General features: G+C 37.8%; 1 protein-coding gene across 1 annotated transcript in view; it reads left to right on the plus strand.

The window, feature by feature from the left end:
* Window positions 1–19,734, plus strand: part of brsk1b (BR serine/threonine kinase 1b) — a 39,197-nt gene extending 19,463 nt beyond the window's left edge. Inside the window, exons 12-20 of the mRNA XM_088008059.1 lie at window positions 799–961; window positions 1,062–1,122; window positions 8,809–9,415; window positions 10,002–10,050; window positions 10,809–10,932; window positions 11,030–11,131; window positions 11,263–11,371; window positions 12,767–12,856; window positions 13,101–19,734. Of these exons, the coding sequence (XP_087864185.1) occupies window positions 799–961; window positions 1,062–1,122; window positions 8,809–9,415; window positions 10,002–10,050; window positions 10,809–10,932; window positions 11,030–11,131; window positions 11,263–11,371; window positions 12,767–12,856; window positions 13,101–13,327 (1,532 nt within the window). The 3' untranslated portion in view covers window positions 13,328–19,734. The remainder of the gene's footprint in view (window positions 1–798; window positions 962–1,061; window positions 1,123–8,808; window positions 9,416–10,001; window positions 10,051–10,808; window positions 10,933–11,029; window positions 11,132–11,262; window positions 11,372–12,766; window positions 12,857–13,100) is intronic.
* Window positions 19,735–22,199: the final 2,465 nt, after the last annotated feature.

The following is a 22,199-nucleotide window of genomic DNA, read 5'->3' on the forward strand; positions in this document are numbered from 1 at the left end:
AAAATGTTGCAAAACAGGAAAAAAGAAAAATGCGCATTGGATGTTTTTCCATCTACTGGTTTCGAGCGAATCAACCAGGCTACGTAAAATGTAATTTTGTCTGATATTGATGCTATTTATCACCATAACAAACAAAATAAACTAGCATGGACCACACATCTCAGAACAACTGACAGACTCGTCCCCCCGTGTGAAGTTAAGTTCTCTACCTCAGAACTTATTCTGCAGTTGTATTTCCATTTTTGGTAATTTCCAAAAATTACCTCAAGTGAGTCTCAAAACGTTTTTGCGTAATTGCAAATTTCAAATGCAATACTTTAAAATTCTCATCAAAAGACGTTGTCAGAATCAGGTCAACTGTCTGCGAAATTCATGATGAAGATTTTGTAATACACATGATGCACCTGTGTAGGTGGCAATAATGAAACCATCTGTGTCAAAATAACAACAAAATGATTTTGAGAATGGCTAAAGCAGCACTGGGCTAGAGATTTTCCCCAAAACAGCAGCATGTGTTTTGTTTTGCTAATTGTTAATCTCTTCATCTTAAATTTAAAAAAAGAATATACACCCTTTCTAACTTTGAGTGGTCTTCCTAAAGTATCAACTTCCACACCAATGTGTGTTAGTGTGTAGAAGTTGTGCTTTCAGAAGCTATGTTCCCTGACCAGCCACTGACTAGCTAGAGCTCCTAAAGCTGAAAATCAGCTGAATCTAGATGATTTTTTTTGGTGCATTTCTACCTTGATTAGATGTACCGAAGTGGAAAGTTCAAATTCTGTTTCTGTGTTGTTGGTATTGTTGTCCAAGACCCACCCAGGAAGCGTGTGGATTCCCCGATGTTGACGCGTCACGGTCGGTGTCGTCCAGAGAGAAAGAGCTTGGAGGTCCTCAGCGTCACAGAACAGGGGTCACCCACCCCACCTCGCAGGGCTCTGGACACGAACGCCCACAGCCAGAGGTATAAACGGATTTACTGCCACCGTTTCAGAAGCGTTCCAGCTGACAGAACACGTCTGGATTGCTTCACCTCACTGACTCTTTGCGTTACTCTTCCAAAGGTCTCGTTCTGTCAGCGGTGCGTCCACGGGTCTGTCCTCTAGTCCTCTCAGCAGTCCCAGGGTAAGGACCTGACATCACTCTGCTCTGTTGTTCCATCTTGAAATATAACTTTATTTACTGTCTCTAAAAACAGTTATTTCAAAAAAAGAAATTGAGAAAATGCCATAATAGACCCTTTTCACATGACGTCACACAACTTCCGTTTTGGCTCGAAGCTGTGTATCCTTAGTTCCGGTGTAATGATAAAGTTGTCTATTTCATATATATATATATATATATATATATATATATATATATATATATATATATATATATGTATATATATATATATATATATATATATATATATATATATATCTGACAGCATATGTTGATCAGACAGAACACCGGAGCATGGAGTTTACTCAGTCTCTAAAACATTTGCCTAAAATAAGATTTGAAGATGGGCGGAGTTGACAGAGCAGAATTGATACAGAAACAGCTGATCTTGGCGGTTGGCATAAACTGGTTTGTGACTGGACTGCTATGGCGACTCAAGTTGAGGATGAGGGAGACGATGAAATGGATTTTGGTGACTGGACTCCAGTACGTGGTAGTAGAGGATCAGGAAGAGAACGAAGTAGAAAGGAAGAAAGGTTGGTGGAGACACAAAGTAGTAGCAAACGGAGTCTAGAAGAAAATAGTTCAGATGAAAATAATGCAGGTTGCAAGAGGATTGTTGGGCAGGAAACTAAGTTGATCATAAAGTTTAGGAAGGAGGATGAAGGGATACAACTTAGTCCGTTAGCTCTGTCAAGAGAATTAAAAAAGAAGTTTGGAGATCTGACACTTGCTAAGACTCTTAGAGATGGGAATCTGTTGATCACAGTGAGGAATGAAGAACAGAAAAACAAGGTGATGAACGCCCACAGTATTTGTAAAAAACTGATTACTGAGATAAAGATTTTGGGAGAGGGTAAAGTGGTAAGAGGAGTGATCACAGGTATCCCAGTTGGTGAAGATCTAGAAAAACTTAGACACAGTATTAATGGAGGTGAAGTAAGTAAAATCAAAAGATTGATGAGAACAGTGGAAGGTGAAAGGGTGGAAAGTCTCTCAGTAATGTTGGAGTTTCAAACACAAGTTCTTCCTGAAAGGGTAAGAGTCGGGTGTATGTGCTTCCCTGTAAGGCCATATATCCCTCCTCCTCTCAGGTGTTATAAATGTCAGAGATATGGACACATTGCAGCTGCATGTAGGGGAAAACAAAGATGTCCAAAGTGTGGAGGAGAGCATAATTATGATGAATGTAAAAATGGGAAGGATAAGTGTTGTAATTGTGGAGGGCAACATAGGGTGACTTATGGAGGATGTGAAGTCAGAAGGAAAGCAATGGAAATCGAACAAGTCAAAGCTACTAATAATATAAGTTATGCTGAAGCTGTTAAAAGAGTGAAACCTAAGGAAGTTATAAGGAAAGTTCAACCAAACCCAACAACAGAACAGAGACCGAGTGGAACTGAAACTGGGTTAACAGTTGAAAAAATTCTATTGTTCATTGCATATGTAATTAATTGTACAGATCAAGTTAAGCACAAAACAGAAAAAATCAAAATAATTGTGAAAGGGGCAGAGAGGTTTTTTGGTATTAAGGACATATCTTGGGAACACATAAATACGAGGTTAGGGGCAGAAGGAAAGGTCGAAGGACAGGAAGATAAAAACTGATCATCCTACAATGGAACGCTAGAAGCCTTATTGCAAATGGACAGGAATTTAAAGGATTTATTAGAGAGTATAAAGATGATTTAGATATTATATGTATTCAAGAAACATGGCTTAAACCAAATCTTGATTTTGTTATAAAAGGATATGAAAGCATTAGAAGAGACAGAGAGGGGGGATCTGGAGGAGGGTGTATTACATTTATTAAACAAGGAATTCAGTTTAGATTATTAGCTAAAGGAAGAGAGTTAGAATATATCATTACTGAAATTTGGACAGTAAATGGACGATTTAAAATAATCAACTTTTATAATCCATGTAAAAGACTATCATTAGATTTAATGGAGGAAATTGGGATATTTCTAGAGGGTAAAGTTATTTGGTGTGGGGACTTTAATGGGCATAGCTCTTTGTGGAGTCATCATAATGATCAAAATGGGGATATAATAGAAGAAATAATGGATGTTAAAAATTTGGTCTGTTTAAATGATGGAAGTGGGACTAGAATTAATTTTAGAGATAACACAGAGTCAGCAGTTGACTTAACATTAGTTTCAAATTGTTTAGCAGGGGTTTGTTTATGGCAAGTTTTAAATAAAACAACTATAGGAAGTGACCATTATCCTATTAGGATGGAAGTAAAGCTAAATATAGAGAGGTATTGTATAAAAGGGATAAAGAAGTGGTCTTTTAGGTCTGCGGACTGGGGAAAATTTAGGAAAAGTAGTGAAATAAAAATGTTAAAAGTAGACATGAATAGTAGTATTGATGATTTAAATTCTTTTATAAGTAATGCCATACTTGAAGCAGCTGATCAGGCTATAAGGAAGGAAGGCGGGAGAAGAGACAGAAGGTTGGTGCCCTGGTGGACATCAGAATGTACTAAAGTTATAAAAAAACGAAATAAAGCATTCAAAGTATTAAAAAGAAATCATAATTTTCAGAATCTGAATGAATACAAGAGATTGCAAGCAAATGTAAGAAGGATTATTAAAAATGCAAAAAGAGATTATTGGAGGAGTTTTTGTAATTCAATAGGGAAGGAGACAGATATTTCTAAGGTCTGGGCAATAATTAAAAGGATGAATGGGATTAAGAGAATAAGTGGATATCCAATACTAAATGATGGAGAAATAACAGCAGTTACTGATATAGAAAAAGCAAAAATGTTAGTAAATACTTTTGTTAAAATCCATAGTTCTGAAAATATTAGTGAAGAGGGGAAAAAAGGAAGGCAAAAGACAATATTGGAGAACAAGAATTTATTGCAACAAATGGAAGATACAAATGATCCATTGAATATGTATTTTACAATAAATGAATTAAATATGGCACTCAAAAAATGTAAGCTATCAGCTCCAGGAAAAGATCAAATTTGTTATGTTATGGTTAGTAATTTAAGTGAGTCTTCTAAAAATATTTTATTAGAAATGTACAACAGGATATGGGAGGATGGAGAATTACCAAAAAGTTGGAAGGAAGCAGTGATTATTCCAATTCGAAAACCAGGAAAAGATGAATCCAAACCAGAAAATTATCGGCCAATAGCGTTAACATCCAACTTATGTAAGATAATGGAGAGATTGATAAATGAAAGATTAATATATTATATGGAAAAGAAGGGACTTATATCATCTTATCAGAGTGGTTTCAGAAGAGGGAGAAGTACAATGGATCCAATTTTATGTTTAGAACATGAGATTAGAAAGGCTCAAGTGAATAAAGAGAGTGTTGTGGCAATATTTTTTGATATTGAGCGAGCATATGATATGATGTGGAGGGAAGGGTTATTAATTAAAATGAGAAGAATGGGTATAAATGGTCATATGTTTAGATGGATCAAAAATTTTCTAGAAGGAAGACAAATACAAGTGAGGATAGGGAAGGACTATTCTGAGAGTATGAATATAGAAAATGGGACACCACAGGGTAGTATAGTAAGTCCGTTATTGTTTTCAGTGGTAGTTAATGATATGTTTAAAGAAGTAGAGGGTGGAATGGGATTTTCACTTTTTGCTGATGATGGAGCAATGTGGAAAAGAGGAAGAAATTTAGAATTTATTGTTAAAAAACTTCAGGGAGCAATTTTAGCTGTAGAAAAATGGTCGTATAAATGGGGTTTTAAACTTTCTGTAGAGAAAACTAAAATTATGTTTTTTACAAGGAAAAGAGTTGATGGAAAAATTAAATTAAAATTATATGGACAGGATTTAGAAAGGGTTAAACAATTTAAATTTCTTGGAATGTGGTTTGATGAAAGAATGACATGGGGAGTGCATATTAAGAAAATAGTAGATAAGTGTAGGAAAGTATTAAATATAATGAGATGTTTAGTTGGAAATGAGTGGGGAGCTGATAGAAAATCATTAAAAGCAATTTATACTGGGTTAATTAGGTCAGTCTTGGATTATGGATGTATAAGTTATAATTCAGCAGCAGATTCAAACCTCCATAAGTTAAATATTATTCAACATCAGGCATTAAGATTATGTACCGGTGCTTTTAAAACATCTTCAACAGCAGCATTACAGGTTGAAATGGGAGAAATGCCTCTTAAACTTAGAAGGGATCAATTATCCTTAAATTATTGGTCAAACTTACAGGGACAAAGTCAGGATCATCCAACATTAGAGGTACTTAAACATGGCTGGGAAAATTCAAAGAAACAATTAAAGAGCTTTGGATGGATAATAAACTCTAAAGTTAATGAAATTAATTTAAATCAGTTAGATATATGTCAGGCAGTTCCATTATCTGCAGTTCCACCTTGGTTAATTCATGATACTGAGGTTGATTTTTCCGTCTTAGAAAAGAGCAATAAAGATAAATTTAGCAATATGAATAGTAATATAATACAAGAATACTTAAATGAATATTGTAACTATGTACAAATCTACACAGATGCATCAAAAAATACAGCTAATAAGGTAGGGATAGCATTTATTGTACCACAGTTTCAGATTAAAGTAGGAAAAAGGATCAGTGATGGAGTCTCAGTGTATACAGGAGAAATGCTTGCTTTACTTTTAGCAGTTCAGTGGGTGGAAGAGGTAAGACCATTAAAATCAATTATTTGTTCAGATTCTAGTTCTTCATTATTTAGTTTGCAAAATAATAAATCAGATAGTAGACCAGATATATTAATTGAAATACAACAAACACTTTACAGAATCAATATGATGGGGCTAACAGTAAATTTTGTTTGGGTTCCAGCACATCACGGGATTAAGGGTAATGAAATGGCAGACAGAATGGCCAAAGAGAGTACTAACCGGGTGAAGATAGATATTAATGTTAGTTTTAGTATAACAGAAATAAAGGGTACAATTAAAAAAAAAACAAGAGAGAGGTGGCAAAAGTTATGGGATGAAGAAAAGAAAGGAAGGTGGTTATATAAAATTCAAAAGAATATTGGTCAAATGAGAAGAACAGAAAGAATAAGAAGAGAAGAGATAATTATTTCACGGTTTAGAATCGGACATACTGGACTAAATAGATCATTATTTCTAATAGGGAAACATCAGACAGGGAAATGTGACTGTGGGGAAGATGAGACATTGGAACATGTTATTTTCAGTTGTAGGAATTATTTGATGCAAAGAAATAACTTAATTAGAAACCTTAGTAGCATGAAAATGAAATTTGATATTGTTGATTTATTACAGAAAGATTCAGGAAGTAGAGGATATGAGGCCTTATTTTATTTCTTAAAACAGTGTAAGTTGTTTAATAGGATATAGTAATATTTATTTATTTATTTATTTTTTTTTTTTTTTTTTTTTTTTTTTTTTTTTTTTTTTTTTTTTTTTTTTTTTTTTTTTTTTTTGTCATGTGGTCCACACTCCTTACCAGTTGGTGGCGGTAATGCATACCTAAAGTTTCTTGCCAACCGCCATTAAAATTCAAATAGAAGAAGAAGAAGATTTGAAGATGTATCACGATTTGCAAACCAATTTTCTCTGACAACAAAATCTAAATTAGACAAAGGCTACAAATTCTTCACTGAACAATACCTGTTTGACTATGAAGGTAGGTATTTTTGTTTTGCGTAACCGTTAGCTTAGCATTAGTGAATTTTGTTAGCTAGCTAACTACGTGACATAACTGTTCCTTAACCAGAACGTTTTACTCTTTTTGAACTATGACGTTTTAGGCTCTAATCTTGATCAGATTCTTAAATTATAGACTGGAGTTGCCACTCATCCCATAAAATAGGGGTTTGTTTGTTATAAGCAGAGATGTCCGGTGCCGCCGCTGCTTTGTAATGCCTTCCTCTAATCGGACCACTTTTTCAGTAACGAATAATCTAACGAGTTCGTATTTCAAATCCAGTAATCAGATTAAAGTTATTTATCCAAATCACTGCGCATTAATATTTTCTTTTGTATTTGTTTTTATTCCTTCTGTGCGTCTTTGGGAGAGACTCTGTGACAGCAGCGACAGAAACATGAACAGTGCATGGAGATGCGCATTTTGTTGCTGGAAAAACAGAAATGTTGTCAAGCCCAATTGTTATTTGTGGCTTTTGTCTTGTTTTTTCTAAACTCATAAAAAGTAATGATTCACCGGTCGCGTTTTTTGGGGGACTTGTGTTTGAACGTAAAGTTGCTCATTTGAGCTTGGAAATGAGCAGAGATACATAATCAGCCCCAGAATATTTAAAATATTATTCTAAACAACGTTGTTGGAAGCTGTCCTTTATTTTCCATTAATACAGAAAATGAACCTCTAAACGTTACATCACTGACAGGCGGCGGTGTATATGTTTCCTAACTGTGGCTAAAGCTGCTGCTAGCTGGTTTACTCTCCGATCGGAGGCTGTTTATCTTATACACAGTTAGAGAATGGTGAATTTACAATGAGTAATAACAGCTATCTAACACTTAAATGCTGTTATTATTAAACTTACCTTTTATTATATCCTTAAGATTATGAGAATGCGGGAATTTTTCAGCTTGGTTTCCAAGGCAAAATCACACCGGAAGTAAAGATACCCAGGTTTGAGTTATGGCGGCCATTGTCTGACGTCACTGTGAAAAGGGTCTATTGTGTTTGCACAAATGTAGTGTCCCGCGCATTACAGTCTTCAAAAAATAATGCGCCGATATATCCACATACTTATTTGACATGATTCCCAATAATGTTTTAATAACTTTATATTGGAATACCGTATTTAAAAGTAGTTCAACCTGTATATCCATACACACAAATGAACCTCCTTGCGCCATTTTTGATTCCTAACAGGAAGTCGTGGTTGTTTTGTAGCAATCTGATTGGCCGACATAGGTTTTAGCTTTTCGCTACACTGCCCCCTATGGGTTTGGCATGTTTAAAAGAACGCTCCGAGGCGTATTTATGCGGGTTGGTGTGGATGGATTAGTGGCGGGACAATTTAACAGCTACCATCCACACAGTTGGCATAGCAAGATAAACGCTCAGTTCAGTACATTGGAACTATGTAAAACCCGGTTTTGTTGCAAAATTAATGAATTTTAAAGTGTTTATTAAGGTTCAGCTTGAACTTGTAGAAACATTTAGTTTGATGGTGGTTTAATGGTTGGATGGTGGAAATTTGCTCTTAAATATTCCCTATTCTGAGACGGCGTTAGCTTGAGTCCTTCATAGCCTTTTATCCCAGACTTTCCTGTCTGGATTTATGCAGCACATCAGAACCTGACTTTGAAAGAACCAAGTCTTTCCTTCTTTATGTATTATCAACAACTTTGGCATATAACTATCAGCTTTGTTTTCCAGGATTAATTTCTTGTGATGTGACCTTTGCCTTAGCAACTCTTGCTCGGTCTGTTTGTGCTAGCCATGTTCTTCCGCCTTCCTATCACATCTTCATTTCAAACACATCATGCTGTCCATTTCTCAAAATAGGCAAGTAAAAAAGGTTGTCACATATCTTGTTGATATTTTCTGTCCATGAATCATATTTCATGACCATTGCTTCCTGTCTCATCTGCCCACATCCCTTTCCCTCGTTTTTTTTTTTTTTTTTTTTTTTTTTTTTTGCATCTTTCTCTGTCTGCCCATCAGAGCCCGGTCTTCACCTTTAACCAATCAGAGGTCACCTCCACTTCCTCCTCCAAAGACCCCAAAGCAGGAAGTGGCACCACTCCTCGGCCCGCCCGCCCGATGCCCGACCCAAAAACCCAGACCTTGCCCTCGAAGGGTCCCGCTGACCGGCCCCAGCTCCACTCCATGAAGTCACTCCCTCTCCAGACTCCACGCTCTCCTTCCCCCTCCCCCTCCCCTGTCCTCTCTCCAATCCCGCGGTTCTTCAACTTCCCCTCTCCGTCCGTCTTCAGATCCAAGAACGTCCACTCGTCCTCTAACTCCTCTGCCACCCCTTCCCCTGTGTCGCAGGTCACACCGCAGGGCTCGCCCCTGCCCACCCCGCTCGGTACGCCCGTGCACCAAATCCAACACCCTTCCTCCACCACTCCTCCCTCCTCCTCCTCCTCGTCCTCTTCCTCCAGAGTGGACGGGGCGGGTGGGGCCTCGCTGTCGCTGACCCCACCCTCCAGTCCTGGAGGGAGCGGCAACTTGGCCGCCTCAAGCTCGACCCACTGGAGGACGAGGCTCAACTCGTTCAAAAACAACCTGCTGGGCTCGCCGCGGTTCCATCGGCGCAAACTGCAAGGTGAGTGAAGATTTACAGAAGATGTTTTTTTGTTGATATTGTAATGTTCTTATTTACTTTGGAATTTTTGGAGGCCATTTTATTGTTGTAATGTTGCTTTGTCTTTCGGGGAAAAGTAAAATACTCAATAGAATAGTTAGAACTCTTATTGTTGCGTTACTTTTCTATTACTATTTATTCTTATTGGTATATGATGTCTTTACATTTTTAGTTTCACTAGAGGAATGGCCAGAAATGTCCATTGATTCCTTGTATGTCTAGTACATATGATGACAATAAAGTAGACTTTGACTTTGGCTTAGGGGGGGGGAGAACTTAGTGTATTTAAATCAGTGCTTCACCTGAGGGCTGACGTCACTTTAAATTCCATCACAATGAGCTTCGTAACAGCAGAACGGTGGAAAGAGTCTCTGGTAGCATCTCTTCCTGTCAAAGGAGCGTGTGCTTCAGCCTTCAGCTGTGTTGAGTAATGCTGCTGCCATGATAAGCTGTAATTAGAACAATTAAATTAGAGTCTGTCATCAAGAATCACTGGGCTTTTCTTCCCCCATCTTTCATCCCATCTCTCTGCCTGTGTTTCTTTTAGTCCCGACATCAGAGGACATGTCCAGTCTGACTCCAGAGTCCAGTCCAGAGTAAGTACACGTGTAATTTTTATTTATTTTAATGTGTTGGGTAGCCTGGTGAAAACCAGCTCCTTGTACTGCGCTTTGTTCCATTCTAAGGGTCTTGGGTCACAGCTATTGAAAAAAGATTACTTCTTGGAGACGTGGGCTCTGTTGAAGTTTTAAATTTTATCCAATCACTAACGTTTAATGCACCAGCTCGATGCTATAAAGTTTACCTGAAATTGCCTGTGCTGTAAACAACCATCCTCCACTGCAAGGAGAGAAGTGCCGAGCCCAACGAGGCAGCTGTTCATGTTAATACAGTATTTGGATATGTGACCAATGTGAACTGAACAACCTTGTTCACTTCCTCCGTTGACATTGCTAAAACTACAGGCAGAATACAATTCCAAAACAGCGCAGAAAATCAAAATTGTTCTCAACTTCTCCTTTTGTCCACTGATCAGCCCAGTTTAAAAATCTACTGGAGGAATCCAAGTAAATGGGAGAAATCCTAGAAGGAGCACTGAAGGGAGATGAGAATTTTATCGGAAGGCAGTTGACAGATATTTTTCATCTCCATTTCAAAAATATTGTGAAATTATACAGTGCAAAACATGGATTCCTAAAAAAAAAAGACAAAAAGAACAAGAAGTCACTGGGCCTCCCAAAAAATTGAAGCCAGGGGTGACTGCCCATTTAAGCCCTTTCTGAAGTCTGACACACAGTAAAAGTCATTTTAAATTGGTTCAAAATTATTGTATTTTTTGTTTTGTTGTTTCTAGGCTGGCTAAGCGGTCATGGTTTGGTAACTTCATCAGCCTGGAGAAGGAGGAGCAGATCTTTGTCCTGATCAGAGACAAGCCGCTCAGCTCCATCAAGGCGGACATCGTCCACGCCTTCCTCTCAGTGAGTGCCATCAGCCTTCAACCAGCTTCGCACATCGTTATCGTCTTCTTTGTCTTTTCAGTCTTAAGAGACTCCATCTCCTCCATTGTCTCCACAGATCCCCTCCCTCAGCCACAGTGTGGTGTCTCAGAATAGTTTCCGGGCGGAATACAAGTCCTCGGGTGGCCCCTCTGTCTTCCAGAAACCTGTCAAATTCCAGGTCATATTTCCTTTTTTTGCCTTGACATCTTTTTTTATCCAACCAACATCAACAGAAAATAGGTCAAACAGGGTTTCAAAAGGTTTGAAAAGTTGAGTTTAAAGTCCAGGTTTTTGCTTTCGTTTTTGCAGGTGGACATCGCTTTCTCTGAGGGAGAGAGAGAACGAGAGAGGGAACAAGCGGAGAGGGAAGGACGAAGAGAGATGGGCATCTACAGCGTCACCTTCACTTTATTAGCAGGTGAGTGGCCTTGCAAAATAATTAATACCCCTAAACTTAAAGGTTTTACATATTTTACAGTATTTCAATGTGATTTTATATGGCAGACCATGTCAAATCTATCAAAAAAAGGCAGTTTGTCAAAAATGATAATTGGCTGTAAATGTTCTTTTTTCTCTGTTTTTTTTTGTTTGAAAAAGGTTTGATGAACAAAGTATGCATGCCTTCTTTGTTTTGGTGCCCCTTGCCCTTATTATTAATGTGAAAAGTTAAAGAGATAGTGAATACTTTTATGTGGCGCTCCACAGACATAGATGGCATTTTCTCCTTTTGGATTGTATTTTTCACAGAGCTGGATGACAGAAAAGGCTTTTTTTATTTATCATGAAAGAGGATCACCCCTCCCTGTTATCTTCTGTAAACAGGCAGAGCTTATCAGACCGTCCATATTCCAAGCTGGTGATGCAATGGCCGCTGCTAATACCCCAGATTTTATGGATCTGTTGACTCTTGCAGCCACTTACACTAGAATTTAGTGTTTCTGTTGTGCTTTAAAATATGCACACCATATTTACTTTCATCACACCAGTAAGGAAGAAATGGCAACAAACTGGAGTAAACAGTAAAGATCACAAATATTATGCCATTCTGGATCTTGGTGTATTAAAACTGTAGCAGGAGGTTTCTTGAGAATGCCCCGTTCAATGCTCTGTCTGGGATTTCTCCCATTGAGCTGGATTCCTGCTGTAGAATTTCGGTGAACAGAAGAAGTTGTGAACAATGATGTTGATTTTCTGCTCTGTTTTAGAATTGTAGTCTGCCTGTAGTTTTAGCAATGGCAGCAGAGGAAGTGAAGGAAGCCATTCAGTCTTTGTTGGTCACGCTTCCAAGCTTGGAACAGTTAAAAGTCTAATGTTTAAGTTTACAGTGCAAGTAATTTCCAGTAAAGGCTCCTACATATTAGAGTGTACTGTAAGTACTTTGTAAAGCTAGTTTTTACCTGCCTTTTGAAGTGCCTAAATCAGACTTTCATTTGGTTTTACAGCTGGTCTCCTTGTAAATCGATCAAGGTTTTTTGTAGAACATATTTCAGCACCAAGGCAGTTCAAAGTGCTTCACATCATGAAAACATAAAAGTATGCATTTTGTGAAGTGCCTTTGTTAAAATTATCATTACACATCCAATATGTTGATCAATGTTCCATTTATTATGGTCCAAAAGCAGCTCTAAACAGGTGGGGTTTTAGTTTTGATTTAAAGGAACTCAGTGTTTTAGCTGCTTTGCAGTTTTCTGGAAGTTTGTTCCAGATTTGAGGTAAAGCCTCTGACATCACATTGTGAGTAAGGACCGTAAAATGTGGAGGTGTTGGGGAAAACTGCCTCATAACCGACTCTTGATTCTTCTTTCCCCTTTAGGTCCCAGTCGCAGATTTAAAAGAGTAGTAGAAACTATTCAAGCTCAGCTTCTCAGCACTCACGATCAGCCATCTGTTCAGGCTCTGGCAGGTGAGTTCCAAACATTCACATACAAAGCCTCGTAAAAGTATTCATACGCCCTGAACCTTTTATAGCATTTGGTCATGTTGAGTACTGTCAATAGGAGCAACTCTTCCATAAAGGCAAGATATTTAGAGTGAAGGGGATTGAATACAAATGAACTTCAAACATTTAAGAACACTCTACAAGCCACCTGTTTATAAAGCGATTAGAGTAACAGCTCCTCTCTGGAACTGTGTTCTTTGCCTCTCAGATGAGAACGGTCAGCTCTCCCGTCCGCCCAGCGCTCCTTCCCATCAGAACTCCCGGAATTTTGAAAGCGGATCGGATCGAGTGGAGAGGGAGCCCACGGTGGACGGGGTGAGCGGCGGCAGCAGCAGCAGCAGCAACAGTGGCGGGACGGCCTTACAACGGAGAGAGTCGGGGAGAGACAAGACCAGACTCCTTTCATCGTCCAACGGGACGCAGTCTCACCCGTGAAAAGAATGTTGCAAACGAGAAGAGGGTTGACCGCCTGGCTTCCCTCTCTTCCTCCACTCAGTCCTTCCTGCTTTTTTTCTTTAGCCTTTTCCTTACTCCCTTCCAGGCCTCTGACCTTTAATCCCATTTAAAGGAACGGAAGGCGAGAAGGACTTTAGTCAAAGATCATCTAGAGATCCAGAGAATTCCCCGAAAGTGTCTGTCTGTAGTAGAAAGGCGTACAGAAGGGAATGGGAATGTAGAACAGAGAAAGCTCACAACCAGTGAAACGAGTCGTCCACCTCCCACAGCAGATCGACAAAGCACAGGACATTTCCAACAAACTATCACAATCAACAGTTGCTTCAGACTTTGCCGGAATCCTCCAAGTCATTTGGTCAGGTTGGTTCGCTGCGACACCGGCCAGCGACTGAGTGCATCGACGCATTCCCTTTCATCACTTCCTGCCCATCCAGATTTATCGTCCGCATCACTTCCTCTCCTCACCTTTCTAAGGGCGAACAAATGTGTTTTCTCCAAGCAGACCGAAAACATGAAGGAAAGCCGGCCGAGAATCAGATGAGCTTTGTGATCGTCTGAAGTGGTTTGTGTCCCTAAAAGCTCAGCAAACCCTAACGGCACATTTTCACAATCAAACAGGATGAGAGCAGAGGAACAAATACCACCAGAGAACGAATCCGCGGTAACGTGTTCACCGTGCGTCGGAGTGGCACAACTTTTCCTCGAACATATGGAGCCCCCACCCCAACTCCACACAGTTATTTCTGATATACAACGATATGAAGCTATGATACCATAATGCCTTTACAAGAGAAGACAAATGTGGATAACGGTAAGAATTTAGCCACGTTTCAAGGAAAAACTAGTCAAGCTGCGAGGAAGGTCCCCTACTAGTCTAAAAGCATGCTGGACGAAAAGATTAAGAGGCCAAACATAGAAGGAGCTGCCCGTTAATTTAAATGCAGTGGACACAAATAAAACTAAGACACCATAAACCTTCTCTTTGGCTTATTTAGAAATGAAAAGCAGTTTTTATGTGAATGATTTTTAGAGTATTTCTTTTACGCCATGTGTAATCCATATGAATGGAAAAATGTTTTTTTTTTGTTTACTAGTTTCTCCTGATGCATTTGCTGTTTTAGAAATTTTAGTTTGTTCTTTTTTAAGTTGGTCTCTCTGAGCCTTAGAACAACATCTAATCTAAAACACATGCTGGCACTAATATGAGCTGGTTCCACTTCAACCATACTCTGGTGCAGTACGCTAATTTTAAAATCCCTTTATCATCATACAGTAAGTACCAAGTGCATAATTACGGTAATAGACCTGTAAACTTTTAAACAATTCAACAAGCCGTCAAGTTATGCCTCATCATGGTTAGCATTAGCTTAGCATTACCACAGTTTCAGAAATGGCTTTCATGAACACAAACCACAATCTTTTCCTTCCTATTAGAGATTCTCTTCTCTGAATCTGACCAAACAAAGAAAGTCGTACTTCTGACTCATAATGACAGTGATATATTTCAGTTATCTCAGTAGCTGTATGCTGCTTGTATCCTGTTTACACCAAATTCACTTTCCTTTTGCCTAGATGCTTGTTGGTCCCTCTTGTTTCTACATAATTTACTTCTTCTTATATTTAATATTGTTAATGGCAGAACAATAAAGCATAAAGCTTTGTTCCAAAGAACAGCAGTATATTTGAGAAAGCAAGGAAAATCTGATTGTAGCTTCTATTTCTGTACATGCAAAAGAACTGCGAATACTGCCCATTCCATGCCAAACTGGGAGAAAAATGTATGATGTTTGTTTACACAACAAGGTGAGAAAAAAGGGGGATTAAAAAAAATAATTGAAGTAAAATGCTTGAAGATTCAGTTTTCCTGTAAAGAATTTAGCGAATATTTACATGTACAAGCATTGATTCTGAAAATTGCCTCACATCTGCGTTGAATTACATCAGCCGACATCTGGCAACTGTTAACAGGTATGTCAGCTTGTTAATAGGTTGGAGTACATTCCACAGTTCCTCTGTATTTCTTGATTTTACCTCAGAAAAAGGAGGCTTGATGTCATCAAATAAGTTTACTATTGCCAGGTCCAAGGACTGGACTTTACTCTCTGTAAAGATAATAATAGATTTTCTCCCACACCTTCCAGGTTGTTAGTTTCCATATGAAAACAACCACACAGAGTATCAATTCCTAAATTTCTTTATATGTTTTCCTGCTTTAGTTAATCTTCTGACATCAGCAGTCTTAAATCTCAGCCCCACCGCCAATCCACTAGAGCAGATTTTCTCATTAGTGTCAAAATGAAAAAGAAAATGCTGAAATGATATCTATAGAATCAATGCAATAGTGGTAAGGACATTGCAACATCAGTCAAATACCAATATTACTCAGTCTCACTCTATAATGTCCACTCTGGTGAAAATTTACTCCACAGACATGCATAAAACAGAAAGGAAACTTTAGGGTTGGCCTTTCTGATTAGATAAATATTTGACCAACGCGGGTCCAAATGTACCCCAGAGGTCAGTTGGATCATAAATATATGCAAAAAGTAATAATTACAAAGGAAACGTACCCCATCGTGATACAGCAGAACAATGTAAATACCACATCCTTGATCCCAATGCACCTTCACTAGTCCAAACAAAGCACAAGGAAAGCTACACAAGATGTGACAAGGTTTGGTACTTCACAAAAAACTGCTTTGTTTCCTCATATCTAGACTCAAATAAAATGACTTTTTTTTTCAATATTACAATGCTAAGAAAAGACTGAAAAGCATCTTTAGTGTTGTAAGGACAGAATGTTTGCTAACCAAGCCTCATGATTTGTAAATTTGGACATGACGTATGTCCACTTTGTTTACAAAAATATCTGACGGACCTGAAATTACTATTTATAAGATGTCTGTGGATGTCCTGTCTTTGGAGGGCTAAAGCAGCTAATTTACTGGCTTTTGCTACAATGCATTGTCATTGAATTGATGGTTACATTATGTGAAACTCGTCTGCCATTTTTCGGTTTTTAACACAACTTTAACCAAAGGTCCAATATGATCAATGTTCTTCACGTATTTGCGTAGACTAGAATAACTAGCCTCCAACAACGAAGGAAAAGACAATTCTGGGCTAGCTTAAACGGCTATAACCCACATTAGCCGAAGCTAAAACTTCGACAATTATTTATTTAATAAATAAATAATTGTCCATTACTGGCCTCTTGAGTCAGTAAGCAATGATTCAAAGAGGCTCCTTTGACAGTTAGAAATTTCAACACAGTTGTTTGAAACCATTCCTACTCCCAAAGTCTAAATGTTTTACGTCTCACTGAAAAAGAATGAAGGTCGGAAAAGTACTGTTTACAAGAAAGCTGAGGTGAAAGATCCAACATACTCAGGTGTGTCTGTCGTCATAGAAACTATACTCATGCTGCCTGGGTAGGAAAAATGAAGCCAAACTGAAGAATGAAATGTCCCTGGTATTTTTCTTTTTTTTTAGTGTTTCCTTCCTTTTATTGCACTGGTCTCTGTATGTGTAGATGTTTTTCATTGATGTATTTAACACAAGCATAAATGAGCGTGGAACTAATTATTTGAATGTCAAAAAAAAGTTCTTAAAATTACTGCACCACATTTTTATCCATGTATTTATTGAAGTTTGTATTTTTATTTTTTTTTATTTGCTATGTATTGTTTGAAAGTAGTTTTTTTTCTGTGCAGGGATTTTAAGAGTAAACCAATATCTGTCACTGAAGAATAACTTACTTTGATACTGAGATATTTTATGCCAAAATATGCTTTAAGCGCCGATGTACATTTTTGTATCTTCTGTTAAGTTTGGAATTTATTTATTGTCATCTGTGTGTGTCACTATAGATGTTCACCTTTTACGAAGCTAAACCAAAAGTTCATCTACACTCTTACATTTTAGGAGGAACTTTAGTGATAGGTAGATAATTATCCGAGACTTCATTCTAGTTTGCTGTGTTTGATTTTTATCACCGCCTCAGACAAAACGAAGATAATAGGTTATTAGAATGTTGTATGACTACTTTAAAGAATTTCTCTGTCTTTCCGCATAGGGGAATAAAACACATACTTGTAGGACATTTTAGACATTTTGTTCACTGTGGAACAAGCCCCAATGTAGATTATTCATTAGGTCCTACAGCTCTTATGACATAAACAATAACATATTCACAGCTATGCAGGATGTCCACAGAAGAAGCCATTTATTTTATTTTAGCTGGTCTTGTTTCCAAGGTTAAAAAAAATGTCGATCCAGTACAACAGCTTGGTAACAGCTCTGACGTAGGTCATACAGCTCTCACAACAGAAAGAAAAGCATTTTCACGACTATGCAGGAGGTCCACAGATACAGACGTTTATTCTCTTTCATAAGGTTTTGGCTCCAGTTAAAAAATATCGGTTCTGTAGAACAGCTGTTTGGCACCGTCCACACAAAGACGTTTTTGGGTGTGTCTGCTAAAGTTTTTGGTACTTTAGGAAGTGCCTCCACACGAATTTACAACAGCTTTTTATGGCCCTTGTAGATATATTTTTTTGAAAAAGGAGTAGTAAATTTCTGCCAAAAAAACTCAGAAATTTAAAGATAATCTCAAAAATGTCCTAGAATACACAAGGAAATTTCTGAACTTGAAAAGCTGAAAAATTTCTAGAAAAAAAACTTGGAAATTTCTGAATTTCAAAAGTCACAAATATGCATGAAAAAATTAAACTGATTTTCTCCTCTTTTTTTTTTTTCCTATCTACAATACGCCCCAATACGCCCATATGAATTTGGCATTTGGGAGACCAGAAACGATGCAGCTGAAACCGGGTTCTGGGGTTGTTGAATTTCAAAACGCTGGTTTCATGACTCTGTGTGGCCATGCGAGCCACATGGAATTAACTATGAAGTCATAACTCCAGCTCTCTCTACCCCGCATGCGCCTCATTCTCACAAATGACAAGCATGCCACATTCTGTTGTTTGTGCCGTAAGCTGGCAGTGTTACAATGCCACCAATTGGCCCGGCATACCTACTACATTATCTTCTGTTGTGTCGACTTACTTTAATTTTACATTTTTTTTAAAAGTAAAAAAAGAAAAAATACACGTGTATAGGACCTCAAATTTCTGGTAAATTCATTTTCACAAATATCTGGCTGTGCTCTGCGTTTAGAGCTAATTGACATGTCGGCATGCTATCATGCTAAACATAACCGTTTTTTTATTAATTTCAAAGCTGGCATGGTAAGGCCAGAGTTGTCACGTTCATGTGTTCATGTACTTTTTGCTTAGTCATCAAAATCTCTTAAATTTAAACCCATTCTCTCCTGACTTTTGGCAACCTTGTTCTTCAACAGAGCTGGTTTCAACAGCTTCAAACCTAAAGGCAACCTAAACCCTTTCAGTATGTCTGCTACGATGGATGCACTACAGACTCAGGTGAAGCTGTTTAGTTTTAGAACAGCTTTGGGGAGGGACTGTAAGTTCTTGCAGTAAGCCGGCGCTCGGTAGCAATGTTAGATATATGGTGGGCGTGCATTTTAGTCTTCTGGTAAGTGCATGCACATTTGACACTTGTGGTGACCCTTGAGCACAAGCCCCGTGTCCAAAGGGCAGAGGTCAAACAGGTCTCAAGTTACAGATTTCCATACCTATTTTAAAACACCAACTTAGAATGTAATTCAGAAGAAAGAACAAACCCAACTGAAGCTAAAGAAGTTAGCTAATCAGTGACAGAACTTACTTACCTTATATCTTGTACATCTTCCCATTCCGTCTCTCTGTATTTCAATCCCCACTTTCCTCCTAAATGCACATAACACATCCTCTTATATAATCACCCTTCTTGTATACATTTTCTACACTATATACTTTGATGCAGATGCTGTATACGTTTGTATACACTGTGTGCCTGTCTCTATCTCCATTGTATGCCATTCATAGCTATGTAGCATTCACTATGTTTTATTGACTGTAGTCACCATACAGCTCTTATTCTCATCATTATTACTCATTCTTCTTCTTCTTCTGCAGTCATAACAACAATACAACTACAATATCTGCAGCCCTTAGGTCCTTAAACCCTCTTTCCAACGTCAAATTCCCTCCACCCTCGCTTCTGTTTCACAACCTTCACTTCCCCACACCGATTCACGCAGTAGACAAAAAAAAAAAAGACTTTTTCACTCTAAAAGAATTCATGAACAAAGAAGGAGTAGGTGTGACGGGGGGTCGAGAGAGGAGCTAACACGATTAATGATGATGATGACGACAAAGAGAAATGTCTGTAGTACAATTACTCAAAAGGAAAAGTGCACTATTATGACTATGATTATTATTGCCTGTGAGAAATGCTGTTCAATAAACAACAATGGAAATGTATGTTGGAGTTTGGGTTTGATTTGTTGAATAATCGCTACAGTTTAACCTTCCCGTGGGGTCTGTTTGATCCCGCGAGCTTTTGACCCTGTGCACGGTTCCGTGTGTACTTTTAGGAGATTTTTGGGCTTCTTTGGTTTTGGTAACTGGCAGTCTGATGTCTGTCATCTGAGCTCACGCTAAGAACATGGGAGGTTTAAGAGGGTTACTAGTGGCCAACCTGGTGAAGCAATCTGATCCTATGTGAAAAGTAATTGCCCCCAAACCTTCTAACTGGCTTTGCTATCTTTGGTCTTGACAAACCATCTGGCATCCAAATAGACTACCAATGGTCACTACCAGATTCAGGCACGGACTTTGACAAGGCCAGTCCGAACTTTGTTGTCTTGCCTCGTAACCAGAATGTTGTTGAGTTTAATTGAAATGATTGTCAACTGATTGTATCCATTACATCAAATGGTCGAGGTCCAGAAGAAGCCCCAGACCACCATCTTACCACCACCACTTCTGAGTGTTTGTACAATGTCTTATTTCTGAAAAGATGTTTAGTCTTTAATTTTGGCCTTGGATCACTCCCACTGAAACAACTTTTACATTTAGTCTTAAATACTGACCTTAGCTGGGACTAGTCATCCGCAGTCATGTAGATTGGGTTGCTTTATGATGTCTTCGTTAAGTCATCGATGCACTTTTGGAGAATTCTGGTAAGGCTGATCCATTCCAGGAAGGTTCACCACTGTGATATCTCATATTTATTGCAGACTGATGAATTGTTCACTTTGTTTCTCATCTGCTCTTAAATTAATTTGGATAGAGGAATGTTGTGGTGCTCTCTTAAATCTTTTATCTTACTTTATTTTGTCAGACAGGTTCTATTTAAATGAAGTCAATTTAATATTGAGATTGAGCTAATGGTTTTTCAATAGGGGTAAATGTATTTTCAGTTAAGAGAGAGAAACCAGTTAAAATATCTTGCTGAATTTTGGACTGTGGACAGCAGAGTAACTGCAAAGAACCAGGCTCCAGGATTCGGACCTACGATCGTCTTGTTATAAAACAACAATGCTAACAACTGTACCACCATGCAGTCAGTTATATTTGATAAATTAAAAGTAATTTAATGGTCTGCAAAACTTGGAGTTAATGTAAAAATGATTGCTCGGTCTGGCAGATTTAGGTTTCAATTAATCTTTGAATTTTACCAACATCTGAATTCAAGTATTACCACTTTGTAGCCAGTCCCAACTAAAGTCTGACAAAGAATCTGTTTAGGGAGGTAAAGATTAAAATCTTGAGAAGGACATGTTAGTAGGAAAACAAAATTATCTTTTTAGGGGGAGGTGAATACTGTTGAGTTATGTCATAGCTGTGGCTGACGCAGAATATTATGTGTGTTTGACCCAGAACTTGCACATTATCTGACCTGGAACATTGTGTGTGATTAACCCAGTAGTTAAGCCAGTTGTTATGTCAATAATCTGTCTAAAATAACAGATAGGCCTCATGCATCAACATAGTATTTGATCAAAAAAATAAACCTGAGGTGGAGACAAAGACTTTGACCTCTTCAACCAAGATGAATCGTCAGAATACCAATGAAAACATTTAAAAAGAAGGTTAGAAATGATTAGATGGTTTTGACTGCAGTGATACATATATAGGTTTTTGCAACAACTGTTGTTGGGAAAGGCATAAATAATGTTTGACGTGCATTTTATTAAGAGTGAAAAATGGTACATCTTTCTAAACTGATACTCTTTGAGAGAGATTCTGGTCATGTTTTCTTTTAGAAACAAAGTTTATGACTAAATTAAAATAATGTTAAACCTAAATCTGCTGGCTGTATTTAGTCTCAACTTTATCATACTTTACTATAATTTCATGCTTCATCACAGCAGAGGACTCGCATACAATCCCTTCTTAGACTGTATTTACAGTACAACTAAAAGAATTAGGATTCATTTACTTATTTCAGAAAACAAACCCAAAATTGTGTCTCTGAGGATACTTCTCAGAAACCTGGCATTTCTGTTTAAAACTTTAAAAATAAACTCTTTCTTTTGTTATTATTATGTAAAATTAGTTACATAGGTGGAAAAAAAAGTTTATATACAATGCCACGTTTTGTGAGATTATAAAACCCCCTGATAAATTAATTCCAACAGAAATGTGAAGACTTTTTATGGCAACTGTATGTACTACAGAGTAAACTTGCAACAAATATCTCCAGTCATTTTGTAATGGCAGTGACATAATAATAATAATAATAATAATAATAATAATAATAATAATAATAATAATAACTGCCGTTTTTAACTTATAATTTACCGCCTGGGCTTTCTCTGTACGTTATGAATCAAAAATGGGTGTGATGCTCCCAAAAAAGGAAGCAAATGACGTAGTGCTGCTTTTCAGCCATTGGCTATGGACGCTTCTAAAGGGGTGCTCACGTGTAACGGGCTCGTGAA

Source organism: Poecilia mexicana, unplaced genomic scaffold (genome assembly GCF_051168715.1).
Source record: "Poecilia mexicana isolate PSO_F unplaced genomic scaffold, ASM5116871v1 scaffold_8, whole genome shotgun sequence".
Taxonomy (NCBI): Eukaryota; Metazoa; Chordata; class Actinopteri; order Cyprinodontiformes; family Poeciliidae; genus Poecilia; species Poecilia mexicana.